General features: G+C 39.4%; 1 protein-coding gene across 1 annotated transcript; it reads right to left on the bottom strand.

Annotated features, from left to right (window-relative positions):
- Window positions 1-10,209: 10,209 nt before the first annotated feature.
- LOC128735646 (uncharacterized) lies at window positions 10,210-11,962 on the bottom strand. Its single transcript, XM_053830134.1, has 3 exons — window positions 11,558-11,962; window positions 10,697-11,500; window positions 10,210-10,641 (listed from the first exon to the last, which is right to left on the bottom strand). Exons 1-3 carry the CDS (start codon window positions 11,960-11,962, stop codon window positions 10,210-10,212), a joined length of 1,641 nt encoding a protein of 546 aa, XP_053686109.1.
- Between the last annotated feature and the right edge of the window lie 7,045 nt (window positions 11,963-19,007).

Here is a 19,007-nt window from a genome sequence, read left to right as displayed (position 1 = left end):
ACTGCGCAGAATATGGTACGTTCACGGTACATTATATGAAGATATATGGACAAAAATAGAACAATCTCACCAACAGTCCTTCGAATGGAATCAGCGTGCAATTGGCCGCAATTGGCCCCAACTGGAATTTTCTCTCGTTTCTTCATATGAAAAAATGGTGTCTGTATGCAGCAAAACTATCAGCAAATGTAAAATGTTTAAAATGTATCCGTCTGTTGGTAGTCGAATAATTCGGGGTTAAAATTAGGGCATTTTTTATAGTCAAAGTTCTACGGTTCCTAAACAAGCAAACATAGAGGTATACTATACTCTGCAAAGTTGTTTATTTTTACTATTTGTACAACTTTGTAGTGCATGAAAAAGTCACACAACAATTACAAAAAGGGCTAAAATAGAAAAAAACTGATTTTACAAATTCATAAGATTCATAAGATTTTTCAATCTTCGCTGAATAGATAGAAGATTGCTGTCTTCAGCAAAATTTCTTGTAATAATATGTTCTAAAACTTTGCAGAACAAATCAAGGTGTTATACTGAAAATGAAGAGAAATAATTATTTTAATTAGGGGGATTAATCAAAATTTTTTTTTTTATTTTTTTTTTTTTTTTTTTTATAATTTAAGGAGGCCCACCAACACACCCCACACCAAAGAACTCGCACATAGAGTCCCCTGGTAATGGACTCCTCATTTGGCAATAAAAATCTTAATACGAAAACTAAACGAAAAAACAGAAACTAAATATAATGCAACAATTAAAAGGTGTGTGTGATGAGCTATATAAAAAGTAATATCATGAAGTAGTCGTGGGATGTGCCCAGTGGAACTAAGTTCCTTTGAAGGGTATCCCTAGAGTACTACAGGTTGGTGATTCTAATGAATTTGGTTAAGTGTAGCTGTTTCTAGCTGATGCAAAATCATAGCAAAAACTGGCTGATATATGATTTGTAGTGCTGCTTCAAACGGGTTTTAAAAAGTACACGGTTATTTAAAATTTTCAGTCGTTCAGGTAGTTCATTATACACCGATGGACCATAAAACGAGATCCGAACTTGACCCATATTTGTAGAAGCTCTGGACCGAACAAGGTTGCTCGCATACCGGGTGTAATGATCATGATTTGTTATAGACAAAACGATGTTATGATGAATATTTGGGTTTTTTATTGTGTCGTACATGAACAAACTGGTTTGTAGTTTACATAGTCCGCGTAGAGGAAGAATGCTATGCGCCATATTTGTGTACAGTTGAAGGGAAGAGTATAATCGCGGTAGGTTGTAGATGATTTTGAGGCATCTATTTTGCAATGTTTGCAGTTTTTTCAGCTTGGATTTGCAAGCGTGTCCCCAGGCGAGAATTAGGTATTGCATATGGGAATGAATACAGCCATGATAGAAAGTCAAGAGGGCATCTCTAGGCACAAACTTACTAACACGGTACATTAAGCCGCACAAGGATGAGACTTTCCTTTGGACATGTTCTATATGATCACCCCAGGAAAGCGTGGAGTCCAATACCAAGCCCAAGTATTTAAAATTCGATACCAATTCAACTTCTTCTTGCTCAAACGACGGGTTGCTATGTGTAGGTATTTTTTTCCTTGGTGAGTGGAAAACCATGTATTTGGTCTTTGATAAGTTTAATGAGAGCAAATTTGCATTAAAGTATCTCATAAGTACCTGCAAGTCACTGTTTATTGATGACACAATAGATGTAACATCGTGGTTTGGATAGAATAAAGCAGTATCATCAGCAAACAATTTAGGAGTTCCATTAAGCGGTATGTTTCCTATATCATTAATGTATATAAGAAATAAAAGTGGCCCAATATTACTACCTTGTGGAACTCCAATGTTTATAGATCTTGAAGAACTCTTGGCATCTTTGAATGTCACAAATTGCTGCCTTCCACTCAAATAGCTCCGAATAACATCGTTCGCTAATCCCCGTATTCCATAACTTTCCAGTTTTTGCAAGAGAATGTCGTGGTTTAATGTATCGAAAGCCTTCTTTAAATCAATAAAAAGACCTCCGACGATACATTTGTTGTCTATTTTGTTTATTAAGAAGTCAACAAGCTCAACGATCGCCGTAGAGGTACTACATCCTTTCCTAAACCCGTACTGGAATTTATACAAAACATTGAACTTATTCAAAAAATTTATTAATCTCTTCACCAATAGTCTTTCAAAGATTTTATTTATTACAGACAGTGTAGAAATAGGACGATAGTTGCAAGGGTCAGACTCATCCCCAGATTTAAAAACAGGCACTACTCTTGCAACTTTTAAACAATCTGGGTACCTTCCTTGGCTCAGTATTCTGTTGAAAAGCTCTGTAAAAATGTTTGAAAATGCATTCGAATTTTGCTTGATAATACTTGCTGGTAGATTATCAGGTCCACAGCTTTTTTTGGTATCTAGATCGTTTATTACAGAAGAAACCTCAGCTAAATCAGTGGGTTTAAGATAAATTGTTTGCTCCAGACGGCTTACAGTTGCCAATGGATTGAGATTATTTTTCGGAATTTTTCCAGCGAGATTCCCGCCAATGCTTGAGAAGAACTGATTGAATATTTCACTGATTTCAGAGCTATTTGATGTTTTGCTACCATTATTTTGTAGTTCAATCTTAACATCCCGTTTGGTTCTCCCCATTATTTCGTTTAAATTTTTCCATACTTTAGCACTACAGGTGTCGTCAAACAATTTTTTGAAATATTCGTTTTTACACCTCTTTTTAACAGCATCAAGTTTTTTTGTTACATGGTTCAGCATTTCTCTCAAATGATTATTGTTCGGATTCCTTTTTACTTTTTTCAAGTATTTGTTTTTGAGTTTAATCCATTGCCACGTATAATAATCAAGCCAAGGACATTTTTTGGTTTTTAAATTCACTCGTTCATTTTTAGAAGTGGTACAAAGATTTGAAATATTATTATAAGCCGTTGTTATGGACACAATCGACTCGTTTACATCTTCAGTACAAGTGAAGGTATTCAAAAACTGTGTAAATAATTGGTTTAACCTATGCTTGTCAACAATTTTTTTGCTTAGAATAACATGTTCCTTTGGATTAACAATTTTAAAAGAAGAAACAACTATTAAGTGATCACTCACATCCGTATAAATTGTATCATTTTTTATATAAGTAAGATCTTCTTTTCGTCCAATAAAGTGGTCCAAAATATTTCCACTGACAGGGCGAGTAGCAAACGTATTTGAGCAAAAATAGTCATACGAGTTCAGTAAGTTTTCATAACGACGAACAGTGCTGTTACCAGCTAAGTTAAATGGAATATTCATATCTCCAACGATAAAACGTGGACATGACGTGTGCGTTGACAATAAGCTTTCCATCTCATCTTGAAAATAATTAAAATCGAATGATGGCGGTCTGTATACGCCTATAACATCATACAGCAACCCATTTATTTTTATTTCAATTTGAATCATGTGCATGCCCTCAATGAGAATATTTTTCTTCACATTGTAGCTTAATTCATTCTTCACATACACCGCCAAACCACCAGACGACGTGTCACGACAAGAGAAGATTGAGTTGTAATTTGGTATTTGATACAAAGGACAATTTTCAGCTTTCAACCACGTCTCACCAATTACCAATATGTCAATAGGAACTTTTATGCTGTCCAGGAATAAAGGAATATTGTCAAACTTCTGCAAATTATTCATTCCCCTTACGTTCCATTGTGCTATAGGAAGGAAATTTTTTCCGTCATCAGAATGATTTAGATTGAACTCATCAACATTCTCGTGGTATGAATTTATTCTACTAGTCATTTATTATACAATTGACACGGTTTTATATCACGGACAAACGAAAAGAGCTTAATAGTTTGTGTTGTTATTATTGCGCTTTCTCTTAGGAGAGGGAGTTTGCTTTGGAGGAGATTTTTTAGTATAGCGATTAACTAGCTCATCTAAATCACTTCTAGTTTTTATTACTTCCGGCTTCGAGTTTTCGTTTTTCTTGACTAGTACATTGCCCCCCCTGCTACACCAAACATATTTTATTTCTAACTTATCTTGGTGGCCTCTCATTTCGCTCAGAAGTTCCAACGATAGTGGGGTCAATTCATCGCGTATAGTGATGGTTGTTGATTTTCCATCTATTGTCAAGCTAGGATCGATTTGTGACGAAAGCAGTTTACCAACTTCCCTTTTCTTGCTAAAAACAATTTCCTTACTGCCTTCATTGGCAAACACTGCGCGAATGGGTATAAGCGAGTTTTTCGGTTTGTTTCTAGCATTTAGTCTAGTAGCTGAAACCAGCATGTCGGAGTTATTGGTTACGCCATGGCAAGAAAAAACTTTTTCAACAATCTCTTGAGTATTTTCCCCAGGGATAAACGGGACCCCGAGTACTATTGCATTGTTACAGTTTTTTTCACGGTTACCTCTATCTACCTGATGTTCTAAATTGTGGACTGTTTTTGACAAAGTTAGTTGGTTTGTTTTCAATTTATCAACTTCCTTTTTTAAAAATTCATTTTCCTTTTTCATTTCTTGAAAGTCCCCTACAATGCCATCAAACTTAGCTGACAGAAAATCTTGAGATTTCTCTATTGCTGCTGTAATTTGCTTTACCTCTCCCCTAAAGTTTTGCATTTCTTGGGATACGGCACAAGCCACCGCTCCCTTTAGCTCAACTGCAAGTGATTCAACAATCGAAGTCTTGAGATTCTGCATCTCCATAATGCGTTGGTATATACTCGCACAGTTATGGGAGCAAAAGTACGGTTTTTCCTTCATGCGTCGCGCAGCATTCCCGGTGATGTTACGGCACTTAAGATGTGCCTCAGTGAAGCAATACATGCAAATTATCAATTTAGAAGAATCCTTTTCTGGTTTGTTGCATTCAACGCAAATTGAACATTCATTTTCCATATTTACCTGTTTAAAGCAACAATGAAAATCAAATCAGCTGCTGCAGCGCAAGTCAGTTTATAAGATAGTAATCGAAAATAACATACAAGAAGCGATAGCTTTTACTCACACACACCCGTCTAAGTATTCACTTTAATAGTACAGAATAGTCAGCAAGATAAAGTTATTATGCTAATGGAAAACGAAAAAGTGTTATTACTTATATGCTGGAATGGAAGATAGAGTAGACGATTTGCAATACTAACTTGCTGTGATTGGAGTTGTTAAAGATTTTTTGATTATGATATTTAACGCATTTATTTTGTTTGAGTTTTTGCATTGCATCCGTTCGCTCAAATTTGACTAAACTGGCTACTCAACCTGGACTACCTATCCTTGCACACAACATCGCACGCAAGGAGCTTTCGCCCCTGTTGTAGTCGACAGAAATCACACAGTGTTACAGCAGCACGAAGCAACGGCTTGATTGCGCACGACGCCAATTCACTGTTTCAATTAATCTATTTACTCAGTGGGATTTAAAACAACATGCATTTGCATTTATTATCGCATCAACAAAACCACAAGACTACTAGAAGGGCTACTTCAGCACCCATACACCAAGTCGAACCAACGGCTTGATTGTGTACGACGCTTCGTTCACTCTTTTTTCGCTAAATCTCACGATTCACTGTGTGCTGAAACAGAGCTACTTCAGCACCAATACACCGAGCCGAACCAACGGCTAGATTTGTGCAAGACGCTTCTTCACTCAATTTCCGCTTAATCTGTCGACACAAATAAATATTTGAACGATGATTTTGATCCACACTAGATAAGTAGAAAAAACTATATGTGTGCCACTATTTGAACCTAGCGGCAGTGCATCATACTCAACGGTATTTATATTCACGAAGTTTGTTTACGATGAGAAATTTAGAGCAGCAAAACAACAACAGCAATAACAGCAATCAGCGGTCTTATTCAGCAATAAAACAATACGCTACTATGTCTTCCTCCGATACTATTTCATACACCAAGCAATTTAATCACTTTATCGAATTTTCCCAACACAATATCCGTATCTCTGATTTATAGCAGCAAAACAATTTAACTGATTTCTTAAATATGAATTTATACAATATTTTTTACGCAATATACACTCCTTAAATTCAATTTAAAAACCGGCAAGAAAAGGAAACGACTACACCGATGCAATGCCAAACTTTGAATGAATTTGAATTCTATCAGACGATAGAGCTTTCAATTTCAAGAAACTTCCACACACACACACACACACACACACACACACACACACACACACACACACACACACACACACACACACACACACACACACACACACACACACGCACACACACGCACACACACACACACACACACACACACACACACACACACACACACACACACACACACACACACACACACACACACACACACACACACACACACACATTGCTCAGTTCATTGCCTCGGATCAATTTCGTGCTCTTCGACCGAAAGCGAGTGAAGTACATGAGGAAAACAGGACGAAAATTAGACAAAAAATGTACAGGAAACAAAGAGAACCGGAACAATGAAACAGGAAACACGGGACAGAAAATGGAAAACAAGAGAAAAAGAAGACAAGAGGAGCAAAAACCATGAAAAGAGGAAAAACGAAACCAAAAGTGGAGGAACGGGACTGGAAAAGAAAAAAAAACAGAATATAAAAGTGGTAAAACATGTGAGAGAATAAGACGAAAAATGTCAATTCTAATTTCAAGTGAAATGTCGTGTCCATGTCCGGTTTCAATTAATACTTGAAGTTAAATTAGTCCAAATCAGCAAGTTTTCAAGTCCGACTTCAACTCTAATTTCTTGTCCAATTTCAACTTTGATTTTACTCCAATTGCCCCCGAAAGTCTGAAGATGTAAATCTAATCGGCCGGTATTATTGTGATAAGTGATAACAGATTTACCATCCGTTTTGCCAGGCTAAAATATTCTTCTGAAAGGTCTGTCTGGAGACGCTTGTGGCGACATTTGTTCTCAAAACTTAATACCTAAACACCTGCACTAGCTTGTTTGAAAAATGCGTTGCATCACCGAACAGAATTTATTGATAAAACAGAAGGTCAACTTCAAGTTTCTCCTGGAACCTAATCACCAAATCTCACCTGGTGGCTGTAATTTTCCAAAGAACTAGATTTTGTAAATATAAAAGCTAAGATTTTTCCAAAAAAAAAATCCACGTGGATGTAAATTAATAAATTGGGATCCTCAGTCATATGATTACCAGCAGAATGAATTTTTATTTCTTTATGCACATTTTCTTAAGTTTGGTTGGCTTGTGATATCCAATAGAATAAATTGATTCAATTGAACGACAGACAGCCATGTGTAATTGCTTGTTGCTTGGAATAGAAAATTCTGGAAAAAGATAAACAATTAATTCAAAACTCGAAACTTTGAAATTAAATAAAAAGAAAACTTATCCAATTTAATTCTACTATGTTTTCGAAAACAGATACTGAGGAAGCCTGCAAGTCGTAGGCGAAATACGTATTTGTCAAGAATAAAATATACATACTACTAGAATTAAATTGGATAAGTTTTCTTTTGATTTAATTTGCAGGTTTCGTATTCTATTAAAACGCTCCAAAAACTTCAGTCAATTAAAATTGTGTCGAAAATTTCAGCATTATCTAATATAATTTTAAATAATAGCTAAGGTTCAACCGGGATAAATTTGCTTCAAAATTTTAAATTTAGCGAAGCACCACTAAGTCTTGACTGGTTTTGCTGCAAGTTTGATACAAGTCTCATGATTTCGAAAATCTTCCACAAAAAAAACACACATCTCATGAACGGCTAAAAATTCTCTCTCGCCATTCAACCACAAGACCACAAATGGAAGCTGGTTCGAGCTGGAATGGAAACTGATGCGTACATAATTTAATCATCCAGCGGGGGCTATTGTGCGGTTTATTCCCTCCGCCGGCCGTCCGCTGGTTTTGCTTGTGAATGGTTTCATCCGCGCCAAGATTGTGAATGAACTTGTTGCGCCTCGATCTGGGGATGGGAGTGAATTACGCGCCTCTGAAGCCGTCGTTTCCGGCCCTCACTCAGTACTTGGAGCAAGTGTAAAAGTGACACTGACCGACAAAAGAACAATCGACTGCCTGCCGGGATGGAATTTAATAGAAAGAATAATACCTGACCTACTGCGCGGGGTGAACAATTTACTAAATTTTCTACGGTCTGGAACTTGCCGTTGGTTCTGGTTTTTTTTTTTCAATGTAAGTCTGGCTAATCGGCACGTGCTGATAAGGAACGCCGGCCGTTCGGCCGAGCGAGTGCGGAAAACCTCCAGCTGATATCGTCGTCACGACAGCAGCATCATGCCAAAACCGCAGAAAGTGTGACCAAAGTCTGTCTTATCAAAGAGTCACTTAGAATAGAATTATTGTGATATGTATGAAGCGACTGTTTATTTAACGATTGAGCTGCGCCGAGCCCTAAGTGGGATTCAACTTCCTCCAAAGTCCAAACGTCACCTGCGTGCGGTATGTTGATAGGTCAAATGCGATGTAGGCTAGGTAGGTCTCACGCTCACCAAGCTCCATTATTGCGTGAAGCTGCCAACTGAAGATAAACCGTACATCATAGATAGGGGATCCTTCTGGCTTTCCGGTACAACATAGTGTGTAAAAATGGCAAATGATCACCCGATCGAGGTCTTATCGGGTCTCCGGCATGTACGCGAATGCAGACCAAGTTGGCTACTCCGCTAGTTGGGTGTGCTTTGCTGTATTTACTTTTGCATAGTCCCGGCGACCGACTGACTGGTTGGTTACCTACTTGCTTCGGTTGAGCGGAGGCACGACTTTTTGCGCAAACCAGTCCACGTCCACGGCAATAGCCAGCCAGTCAGCCAGCAGCGTAATGGAGTTTTAAGCAGTTTGTCATGGCTAATCTTAATCTAGTTGAAAATAATTGCAACACAGTTTATTGATTATTGATTTAGCCAGCATTCCAGCCAGCATTGAAGCTCAAAATTCGTCCCTTGACGATCGTAATGTCTGACGCGGCAGAACCAGGTAGCAGGAAAAAGACACCCATTTACGGTAGGCTCAACTTTCCATCAAATCCTACTGTGACCGAGCGCAGTGAGAGAGTGCAGTTATCAATCGATTAATTGATACGTCTTTTACGCTTTCTTTCGCTCGCTTCATCTCGTGCTACGTCACTTCTAAAGCCGGACCGACATCTGGCCAGGACAGATGGGGGCAGGTGATAATTGCCCACCGAAGAACGCCCCAAAATGGCCCGGCGGCCTGCAGAGTCGGGGCGCGAACGGTTCGGGAACGTAGTGCGCCAAATCTGGAGACAAGCAGCGGCCACATTTGGTCCACACCACGACTGCCCGCCGTGCTGTGAAGCTGAGGACCCGTAAAATGAGTTAATTAAGATCGGTTATAACTGATCTAGTTAGCCCAAACGGCAAGGTACGCGCGCAGGAATCAACGGTTCCTCCCAGCAGGAGGCGGTGATAATAGCAGCACATCTGCGCGGTCGACCGATGACTGGTCTCTGGTACGGTGTTGTCTACGCCGCTTTCGGTGGACTACTCGGATTGGATGCAACAGCGCGAGTTCGTGACACTTTTTATATTGCACCACCGCACCGCGGGCCTACTGGCATTCGCGCGCGCGGAATGTGAAGCAACGCGACAGGATCGCAGAAAAAATGCACAATTTTATGTTTTAATTGTGGTATCGTCTAAAGCCGTGCACTCTCCACGCTCGGCTCGGCTAGCGCGACAGACCAATAGCTCTTATCGGGAGCAGATCTGTAGCATTATAGCCAAGCAGGAACGGACCGTTTTTTTTCAACTCTTTTTCGTGTAGTGTATGAGTATGGTTTGGTGGATAGAAAAGTTTATTGGAATAATGGTGCTTAATTAACCTATTATTTCCATCCTAGTGAGCTCGCGCTGCAGCAAATAGCGACCGACTGCAAGACATCTTTGCTGGTTGGCTATGGTCCCTTTATAGGATACGCGAAATTGAGATGTTAGCAGCTATTCATCGCCCGTCAACGGGGGGAAAACAAACTACCGCAGTGGTTTTTATCCGAATCTAGATATCTAAACCGGCACTGGATTACATAATTGTTTTTATATGGAAAATATCTCACGGACTTTAAATGGCAAAGTTTCAACGGTCGATGCCTGAAGTGACCTATTTTTTACCGGCCGATATCATCTTAGCGATCCACTAGGCTTCTTGGCCGAAGTACCGAGGAAGTCGATTTTATTTGGGTTTTGCGTTCTTGTTCTTTTTCTTTCTCTTAGCAGATTTTTTCTTTTTCTGCTTCACCGGAGGTGGTTCCGTTGGGTATTTTTCAAGATACTTGCTCGCCATTGCTCCGGTATCGACCAGCTTACGGTCACCGAACGTATCCATCAGTGATCCCATCAAGCTTTTGTCCAGTTTTATTCGAAACTTTTTGATCGTGGCAATAAAATCTTCCCTGCTTATTAGAGGCTGTTCTAGGCGCTGCAGCTGTAACATCAGATGACCCAAGTCCTTCTTGCGTTTCTTCTTCTTAGGTTTAAAGCCCAGAAAACGACAACGATCGAGTAACATCTCCGGCACATCAACCGGACGGGGAGGATTTGCCAGCAAAATGCCACCGAAAGTAATTTGTTTGGTTGGATCTCGGGTCATGAAACGTTTTGAGAGCTGCGTAACAAAATAATCAGAATAGCATCATAAAAACAAGGCAGAACGATCTTACCCGGCCAGTAACTTTCGATACGAACTGATATTTTCCTAGCGACAGTAGCTTAAGGACAGGATTTTTCGCAAATTGTTTAACAAGCTCTTTCATTTCATCAACAGCGAAGAAGTTCCCACCGAGATGGATCTCCCGAAGCGTGTCACACTTGCGGAATACCCTGAGTAAATCATGTGCTTCCTCCGACCGAAGACAGTTCATTTCCAAATTCAAAACCTCTACAGCACTACCGATCAAAGCCTTATAGAGAGCCTTCCCAAAAGACGCTCCTTGCAGAGCATTCCAGGCCAGATTCAACTTCCTCAGAGTCCCATTCTTCGCCAGCTCTTTCAAAAATGGTACAATGCACTCCTTTTCCAGATACAATCGGTTACCCTCCAAAATCAACTCCTCCAGGGTGGAATTACCGGAAAGAAACTGACCGGCTGCAAAGCCGGCCGAATGTTCCAACCTATTCCAGCTAACGTCGATAAACTGAATGCTGTCGGATAGGGTCAGGGCTCGGAACAGCACAGCTCCACCGGCGTCACCCAGTTGACAACTTGCTAAGTTCAACCGTTGCACGCTGGAGGTTGACAATGCTTCAGCCAGCACTTTTACCGCCTCGACATCGTTCAAGTGGCAATTTGCAATGCTCAGCTCAGTAATCCCTTGCGCTACGTGAAGGAAATCCGCCAGATGGCAGGCCAACGCATTGTTCATCAGTAGATTGTGGTCCAGATTTAGTTTGGTCATCCGATCTGGACAGGCTTGGGCTAGGCAGTCCAACAGAATCTGAACTTGAAGGTTACTGCAACCAAAACGCTATTCACGATTGTTAGTTTTATCAACAGAATGAAAGTACCTAGTAGGGAAACTTACGTTCAAATCAATTTCCATCATCTTTTCAGAACCTTCATCCACCTTTTCGAGAATTTCACGAACATAACCAAGTGGTGTAACTCCGTACTTGCGACTCTCGTCCAAGTAGAGTTGTAAATAGTTACGTTTCTGTACAATCAACGGTGGTTCCTCTTCAAGTAATCCAAGCGGATCTATTGGTTCTGGAAACTCTTCCGATTCATCGACAATCGTCGACTTAGAACTAACCCCGCGAAATGGACAAAATTGAATAATTGCATCTTGCACGAATGAAAATGTTGACGTCTCTAGCACCTCCAAACGTTCAGTGGATTCCAGGATGCTTGGTTCAATGATTTCTTCCTGTTCCGGACCCTCGGACGTAACTTCCTCCGCTTCCGGATTAGCATTTTCTTCAACTTCCATCTTTTTGATATTTTATTTATTTTTACTTTAAATACGAACACTAAAATTTTGACATTTTCCACCCAACCAAACACCCAAAATCTCAGTCGACCGAATGACGGCCTACTATGTACTAGGGATAGGGATGTGTCTATTAATAAAATTTAAACACGCAAAATAGATACTTACCTACCCGCAAAAAAAATCTTAATCCGATTAACTTTATCAGCAAGATTAGATAACCCGAAAAGCTTTGATTTTGAACGTCGTTACCTCCACGGAGTTCGATAAACGGGTACGCACGATACATGAGGGTTCAGTTCAGTACATCTAGAAAGTTGAACCCGTTTGCGGTGTGGTGTGCAGTGGTGCAGTGCAGCGAGCTCGCTCGAATCAGCCGTAATGAACCTCACCGAAATGCGGCGAAAACTCCGGCAGCAGCTTCGACGAAAGTGGGATGCCTTCTATCTGCAGTGGGAGATCTACACGATGACGTACGTGTTTGAACCGTGGGAGAAGTGCATCATCAGTATCCTTTTGAGGAAATTTGAAATTTCGATCCAGAACGTCTGCTCTGGCTTTTGCATGTGTGGAGGCGAAGAAAGTGCTAGTTAAAGTGATTATGTGTCAAGCATTTTTTGTTTCATGAATCGCTTGTTTTCCGAATATTAGCTAATCAGCAGTTGAACAAGTCACTGTACAGATGAAATGTTTATTTGACTCCTTATTCAGACTCTTATTTCAGTGTGGCACAAATCCGTGTAAATAATAATGGTGAATTGCAGACGTAGGCTTTTGTTTTGGAAATATCGTGTATCTTCATGACATAAGACACAGTCAAACGTTATGGGATACAATTAGCAGTCATTTTTACTGTGTGGATTGATTCCTGTTTCACTAAATTCTTAGCAAATGTCTTGCAAAATAGGAGACTAAAGAGGACCTTATTTTTCAGTTGTATACTAGGGATTTAGTGAAATACCGATATGGTCCCCGTATTATCCCCATTTTCTTTCTAAAATAGGTATTCTGGAATCTTGAAGCATTTGTATTTGCACTTTTAGACCTTATCATTTTTTTCAACGGATTTTGGAGATATTTGTATCAATTGGTCGGAAATTTTTCTATGCAGTGATTGATATAAAGTTTATCGAGTCACTATTAAAATAATCATAAATATCAAGCGCTGTCAAGAATGAACGGATTATGAACATGTAAGCACGCTTTTGCTTCACAGACCCGGTACAACATTTAATCACCTGAGATTTTGTTTACTTCGACTTCAGACAGTGACCATATCAGATTATATCGACATACTGTAAGAATTTATTGTATGAAAACATGGTAGATGGAATATTCGAGCCGGTGACGTGATGCAGAAATTTTCAGAGTGGAGCACGCTGCAGTCAAAGGCTAGCGTCGGAATTTTTTACATACCTTCGGTTGTATTGCTGTCAAGGATAAAAATGACTGAAAAGCAGAGTTCCACGAAAACTTGCAAGGTAACAGAGAACGACAATAATAATCGATAATCTCTTAACCAGCATACATTTTTTTCGTGCCCCTAGGCACAAACTTTTCTTTTTATAATATGCACTGTTTAGATTTCCCACCGGATATAGATTCCATTTACCTATATTCCACATGTGACGCGTAGATGTTGATTCATCGATTTGTTCTAACAGTTGCGCCACAAGTTTCCGTTTTTCTTTGTAATTTTCTCGTTTAAGGAGTGCTTCAGCATGTAATTGAACTGTGCTTTGATAACAAACTTTTAGGAAATTCCCTTTTTCCTTTCGTATCATATAGGACGCTTCACTGAAAGCCACCGAAAATTCCTGAAAGCTCATACCGTTGTAGCCTCTAGCTATATATGTATTATATTTATCAACTATTCCTTTTCCCTAAACTATTTGTCTTCTAGCGTCACTAACAAACACTTATTTCTTTCTCAATTTCTTTCTCTTGGACTTACCACAAAGCTTTTGAGTCTGGTCCTCATTTAGTCCTTCTAACAGCATAGAGTCGGGCTGGCCGCATCGAGAATTTCTCTCCATTGTACTCGATGCTTGGAACCTCTCGACACACGTAACTCTATTCTTGTTGAAGATTGTTCCTCTCGTTTCGATGCACGCATGCCGAATCACAAATTTGAATAGCGATGTTAAATAACATACCGGACAGTCCATCCCCTTTGCTGCAATCTTCTGCGTGAATCGAAGGGACTTGAAAGTGCCCCTGAAACACATACGTTCTCGTGCATTATCTGTCATAGCTGTTTACGCTATCCTGAAATCCACAATAATCAAATGCGTACAGCATAAACGAAAACAATTGCGTAAATGGTCCTAATCAGCACCAATCACCATAATCACCATAAGATCAATGGTTACAATACATTCCAAAACTAGAAGTTTTCATCGGATTTACCATTTATATTATGGTTTAATCTTCATCATTATGTTCATCATATCCTACACTTCAAAAATAGGTATGGAAAGTCGCTCGATTTCGTATGGTGAACATTCTTAACGACCCATTGCTTTTATGGTTATACCAGGCAAGAGTTTAGATACTGTACCGAACCATTTTACAAATTGGGATTGGAGATTGGAAGATAGATGATAATATTTATGTTTATAGTAAGGTTCCAATTCATACGGGGTAGGCACATTGTATACCCAACATTTCTGAAGGATTTGTCGGAGAGTAAAAATACTTCGCATCAAGTAGCATGGACCCCATAAAGACCGCCAGTTACCGTTCTACGAATGCTCATGCTATTGGTGATAGTCGACGTAATAAAATCTGGAAGTGCACCTTGTAGGCGGCGTTGACCAACGTAATGTCACGGTAGTTACAGAATCTTACCGATTTGCCTTTTTTAGATGGGACAAATCACAAACCGCAACTTCCATCCACTCCTCCGGCAGTTTCTCTTCCTTCCAAATGCTTGGAAGTATCCAGTGAAATGCTGTTACTAGCAGTTCGTGGCCATTTTTGTCCTGCCGGGAGTTGGTCCTTTCCGGTGGTTCTGTTGTTCTTCAGCTAATCGATTTCTTGCCCGACATCTTCAAGATTGGGAGCCGGTACGCTGTGGACAAAAACAAAAAATCAGAGGGGTTGTGTACAAGACACGACCGGTGACGCAGGACTACGTAAGTCTCTTTGTAGTGATAGTAGCATGTATTCATGCTTGTAATCATTCGATTCTTCATGTATACATGCTATATGCAACATATATACATGCTACATGCGTTGTATGTAACATTTATCAAAGTAGTAACATTGCATACGTTCAATTCTCAAAAGATTGTGCATTTCAAAAAAAATTTAACAAAATCAAGAACACAAACTATTACTTTCCTGCTACCTTACTGAAATTAAAGATTGTTTTTATTATCCATGGTTTCCCACGTTGAAGGGATTTTACCAATTCAATCCTATTTTATCAACAGCACATCTTTTCACTACACTTCTAATGAAACGGAAAGCATGCGTATTCATACAGAGCCGTATTATAACCGAACACTACAGCTGTAGCACATTTTTCCAACACATATCAAATTCGCCGAGGTTTAATCGTCACGCAGTAAAGAATTTACGATCTGTTGGGACAACGAACTTGTGCAATTTTTTTCTGGCACCTTCCCTAACACAGACATCAGATTGGACTAGGTTTAATCGCGTTCGTAAGAAATCTGCTGGCACGAGGGGGCTTTGTCACTCTCTCTGGCGTACTTCCCAAGCAAGGACATCAAAATGGTCTAGGTTGAAGCGCGGTGTTAAGAAATCTTGTTGAAATGAGGAAACTTTGTCACTTGTTTTGGCTTACTTCCCAAGCACAGATATCAAGTTGGTATAGGTTTAGATCATCGTAAAGAATCTTCCAACCAATCACGAAGCGATAATTCTTGTAAAACATAGATTCATTATTTTCAATTTTTCAATAGTTCAACATCAAGAATCCATATTTTTCTTCATTTGGGTCAATTCTTAGAAGATTTTCCGATCGATTGGTGTAAGAATATTGAAAATCGATCGGAAAACCGCTGAGCTATTAGCGCTCAAAACCTTTCATTTTTCGTGACGCTCGCATTTTTTGATTTTTTGGAATGACACGAAGAATGGAAAACGAAACGTGTTATGTCTGTTTGTCTGTGCTATAGTGATGCTGTCGCTAAAGGCGCATAAAATTCTACACTAACGTTCATATGTATATAGTCCATATATACTAGCTCCAGAAGAGCCAAAGGTTGTCAGTGTGCAAATCAAAAGAATCATTTAGTTGGGAAACTATAGTGGTGGTGACGCTAGCATATTAGATTATTTAAATTTCAAGTTTTATCCCAGAGATTCCCGAAAAATCAGAAGAGTTGTGCACAAGACACGACCGCATAGGTGACGTAGGACTACGTAAGTTTGTTTGTAGCGATAGTAACATGTATCCACAGACGAACAAACATAGCACTCGTTTTCCATTCTTCGTACCGATTAAACCGTCATTTCAAATTTGGGCTTAGTTGGGAATGTCTCCGTTTTGGTCAAAGTGGCGCTTTTTGGCGAAAGAAGGGGAATTTCCCATAAAAACTACTTGCTACTTCTAAGGATACCCATATTGCTATTTGGTATTTGGGAATGTCGATCATAGATGGTGCTAGTGTTCATGCTAAATGCGAGGTACGATAATTTTTGTTGATTTTTCTTTCAAGAGTTATGTCTGTTTGTCTGTGATGTATCCATGTATGTTATTGTACGATTATTCATGTATACATGCTACATGCGTTGTACGAAATGTTTATCAAAGTAGTAACATTGTATACGTTCAATCTTCAACAGGTTTCGGAGTTTCATCTATGAATTGATTGAATCTATTTTATTAGAACAAATCGAAGTCTCAACCAAACACTAAATAAATTTTCATTATCTGTTTCTACGTTGAACAGTGCTTTTCCTCTGGTAGTCGGCAGACGGTATGCGCGAGTTTTCAAAAAGCTGAAAATTTTATGCAAAACTTTTCTGCGGCTTATAAAAGAAGAACACTGATAATAAAGCATTTACAAGCTGCAGACGTTTTGGAAGTGGCAGAAAATGCCGTCCGTGTCCAGGAAACTTATTGCCGGCATTTGTTGGTCGTCGAAAAATTCAACTTTTCCCTCGTTGCATGTGTTATTATGGTATTAACTGGACAAAAAAAAATATAATAAACTCTTCAATCGTTATGTGGCCCTTAAAAGGACCGATTGCTTGATTATCATAACTCCAGCTTGCAATAAACTTGCACTAACGCACTCAGCGTAATTTTCTTTTCGGTAAATTGGAGTATCAATAACCGCAAACTAGGCACGGCTTGTTGCAACGAGCCAACCGGAAAGGCTTATGCGATCGAAAATATCGACGAAGCCGCACGATGAAATACCAGTCCAGGGGACCAGCGGCATCTAATGTGGGATAATTCAGGTCTTTTGCTGTCGCGAGTAGCATTTCCTGCCAGTTCAAGCAGCCAGATAACCTGGAGCTCCAGCTCCAATACGCTCACCAGCCGGTGAATACGACCGACCGATGGCTGCAGATCTCCACGACTCGAGTGTGACTTTGCTTTGCCCTTGGGTTTTCCTCCTTTGCCGCGTCCAGACATGTCGATGAGATGCTGACAGTAGCTTAGCTAGCTTTTGAATTTATTCAAGAAGAATGCTGTTCGCCGGCTTACCTCTTGTTATATATCAGAACAACTATGCCAAGCAGCAAGTCGTTTTATTCGAGTTCTAAGTATATCTTCGGCCAGCCCTTATTTCGTGGTCCGTCATTTCTGCTTTTCGTAGTTATCGCCTTTTCAGCCGCTCGTTACTTTAGCATATAACAATGGGTAGTCGAAAATCGGGTTCATTTTCTTCCGTTTGTTTGCCGTTTCAAACGTTTCGTCTAACCTTCATGTGGCAAAGCGGAATGGTAGTCTCGCTGGTCTGCAGTTTGCTGAGAAAGCAAAATTACGTGTGCCAATGAACCAACAACAGTTATGTCGCAGCTGAAATTTGGATTTATCCGCACGCACGGGGGCAGATTGTATGGTGACGAGAAAACCGGTCTGCAGCTGGCTGTCCGTATCGACGGAGAAATGAACAAACTTTTCTTCGGCGTTCCTGGAGGTGTTTTGCTAAACATTTAAGCTGTTGTATTGCCCAAGAAAAGTGAGAAAAATGTCGACATTTCTAACAGTTGTAACAATTATCAGACACCGTCCTTTTAAGGATGAAAACATGCTTATATGAAGATATAAAATATTGTTGTTCTCAGCTGATCAAAATAAAGTTTATTGGGCCAGCAATAATTTTAAAAGCAAAATTTTGGGGTTGGTTTAAATTCATTTTCTTGCGTATTGTTGTGGTGATTTAGTGTTTCATTTGGTGTTAACTTGGTATTAAACGCTATCACTTGTTCACGGAAGGTAATGTTTCAATGTGACGATTATTGCAATTAAAATATCTGCGGCACCGCTCGTGTTGCGTTGGTGGTACAGCACAATAAGGAATTATCAAGGCAAATAGCAATCAACGAGAAACGGTAGGATTTCATTTATTCTCTTGTAACTTTGTTATAGTAAAATTAAATGGAATTTTCTATCGACTCGTTGATTTCTGAATTGTACCAACCATTTCAACCAATCACGAAGCGACAATTTTCTAGTTAGACCAAGTTAGAGTTATTTTCAATTTTTCAATGACGTGCATTGAAAATCAATAGTTTTCTATATTTTTCAATTCGACTTTCCGATCGAATAGTGTAAATATTTCGGAAATTTATTGAAAATTGACTGAATTATAAGCCGAAGCGTGAAAACGCGTTACCACTTTGAAGACTTCATGGCCAACAACCAATCACCAAACCAGGATTTCTAGATGGACAATGCTCCATTATATCCAATTTTTCAATAGTGCGCACTTAAAAATCAATAGTTTTCTTTATTGGTGTGCATGCGTACAAGATTTTCCGATCGATTGCTGCAAAAGATATTGAAAATCGTTCGGAAAACCGCTGAGCGCATTTTTCGATTTTCTACGACAAAATT

Source organism: Sabethes cyaneus, chromosome 1 (genome assembly GCF_943734655.1).
Source record: "Sabethes cyaneus chromosome 1, idSabCyanKW18_F2, whole genome shotgun sequence".
NCBI lineage: Eukaryota > Metazoa > Arthropoda > Insecta > Diptera > Culicidae > Sabethes > Sabethes cyaneus.
Note: the sequence above shows the minus strand (reverse complement) of the source record. Positions and strands in the feature narration are given on the sequence as shown.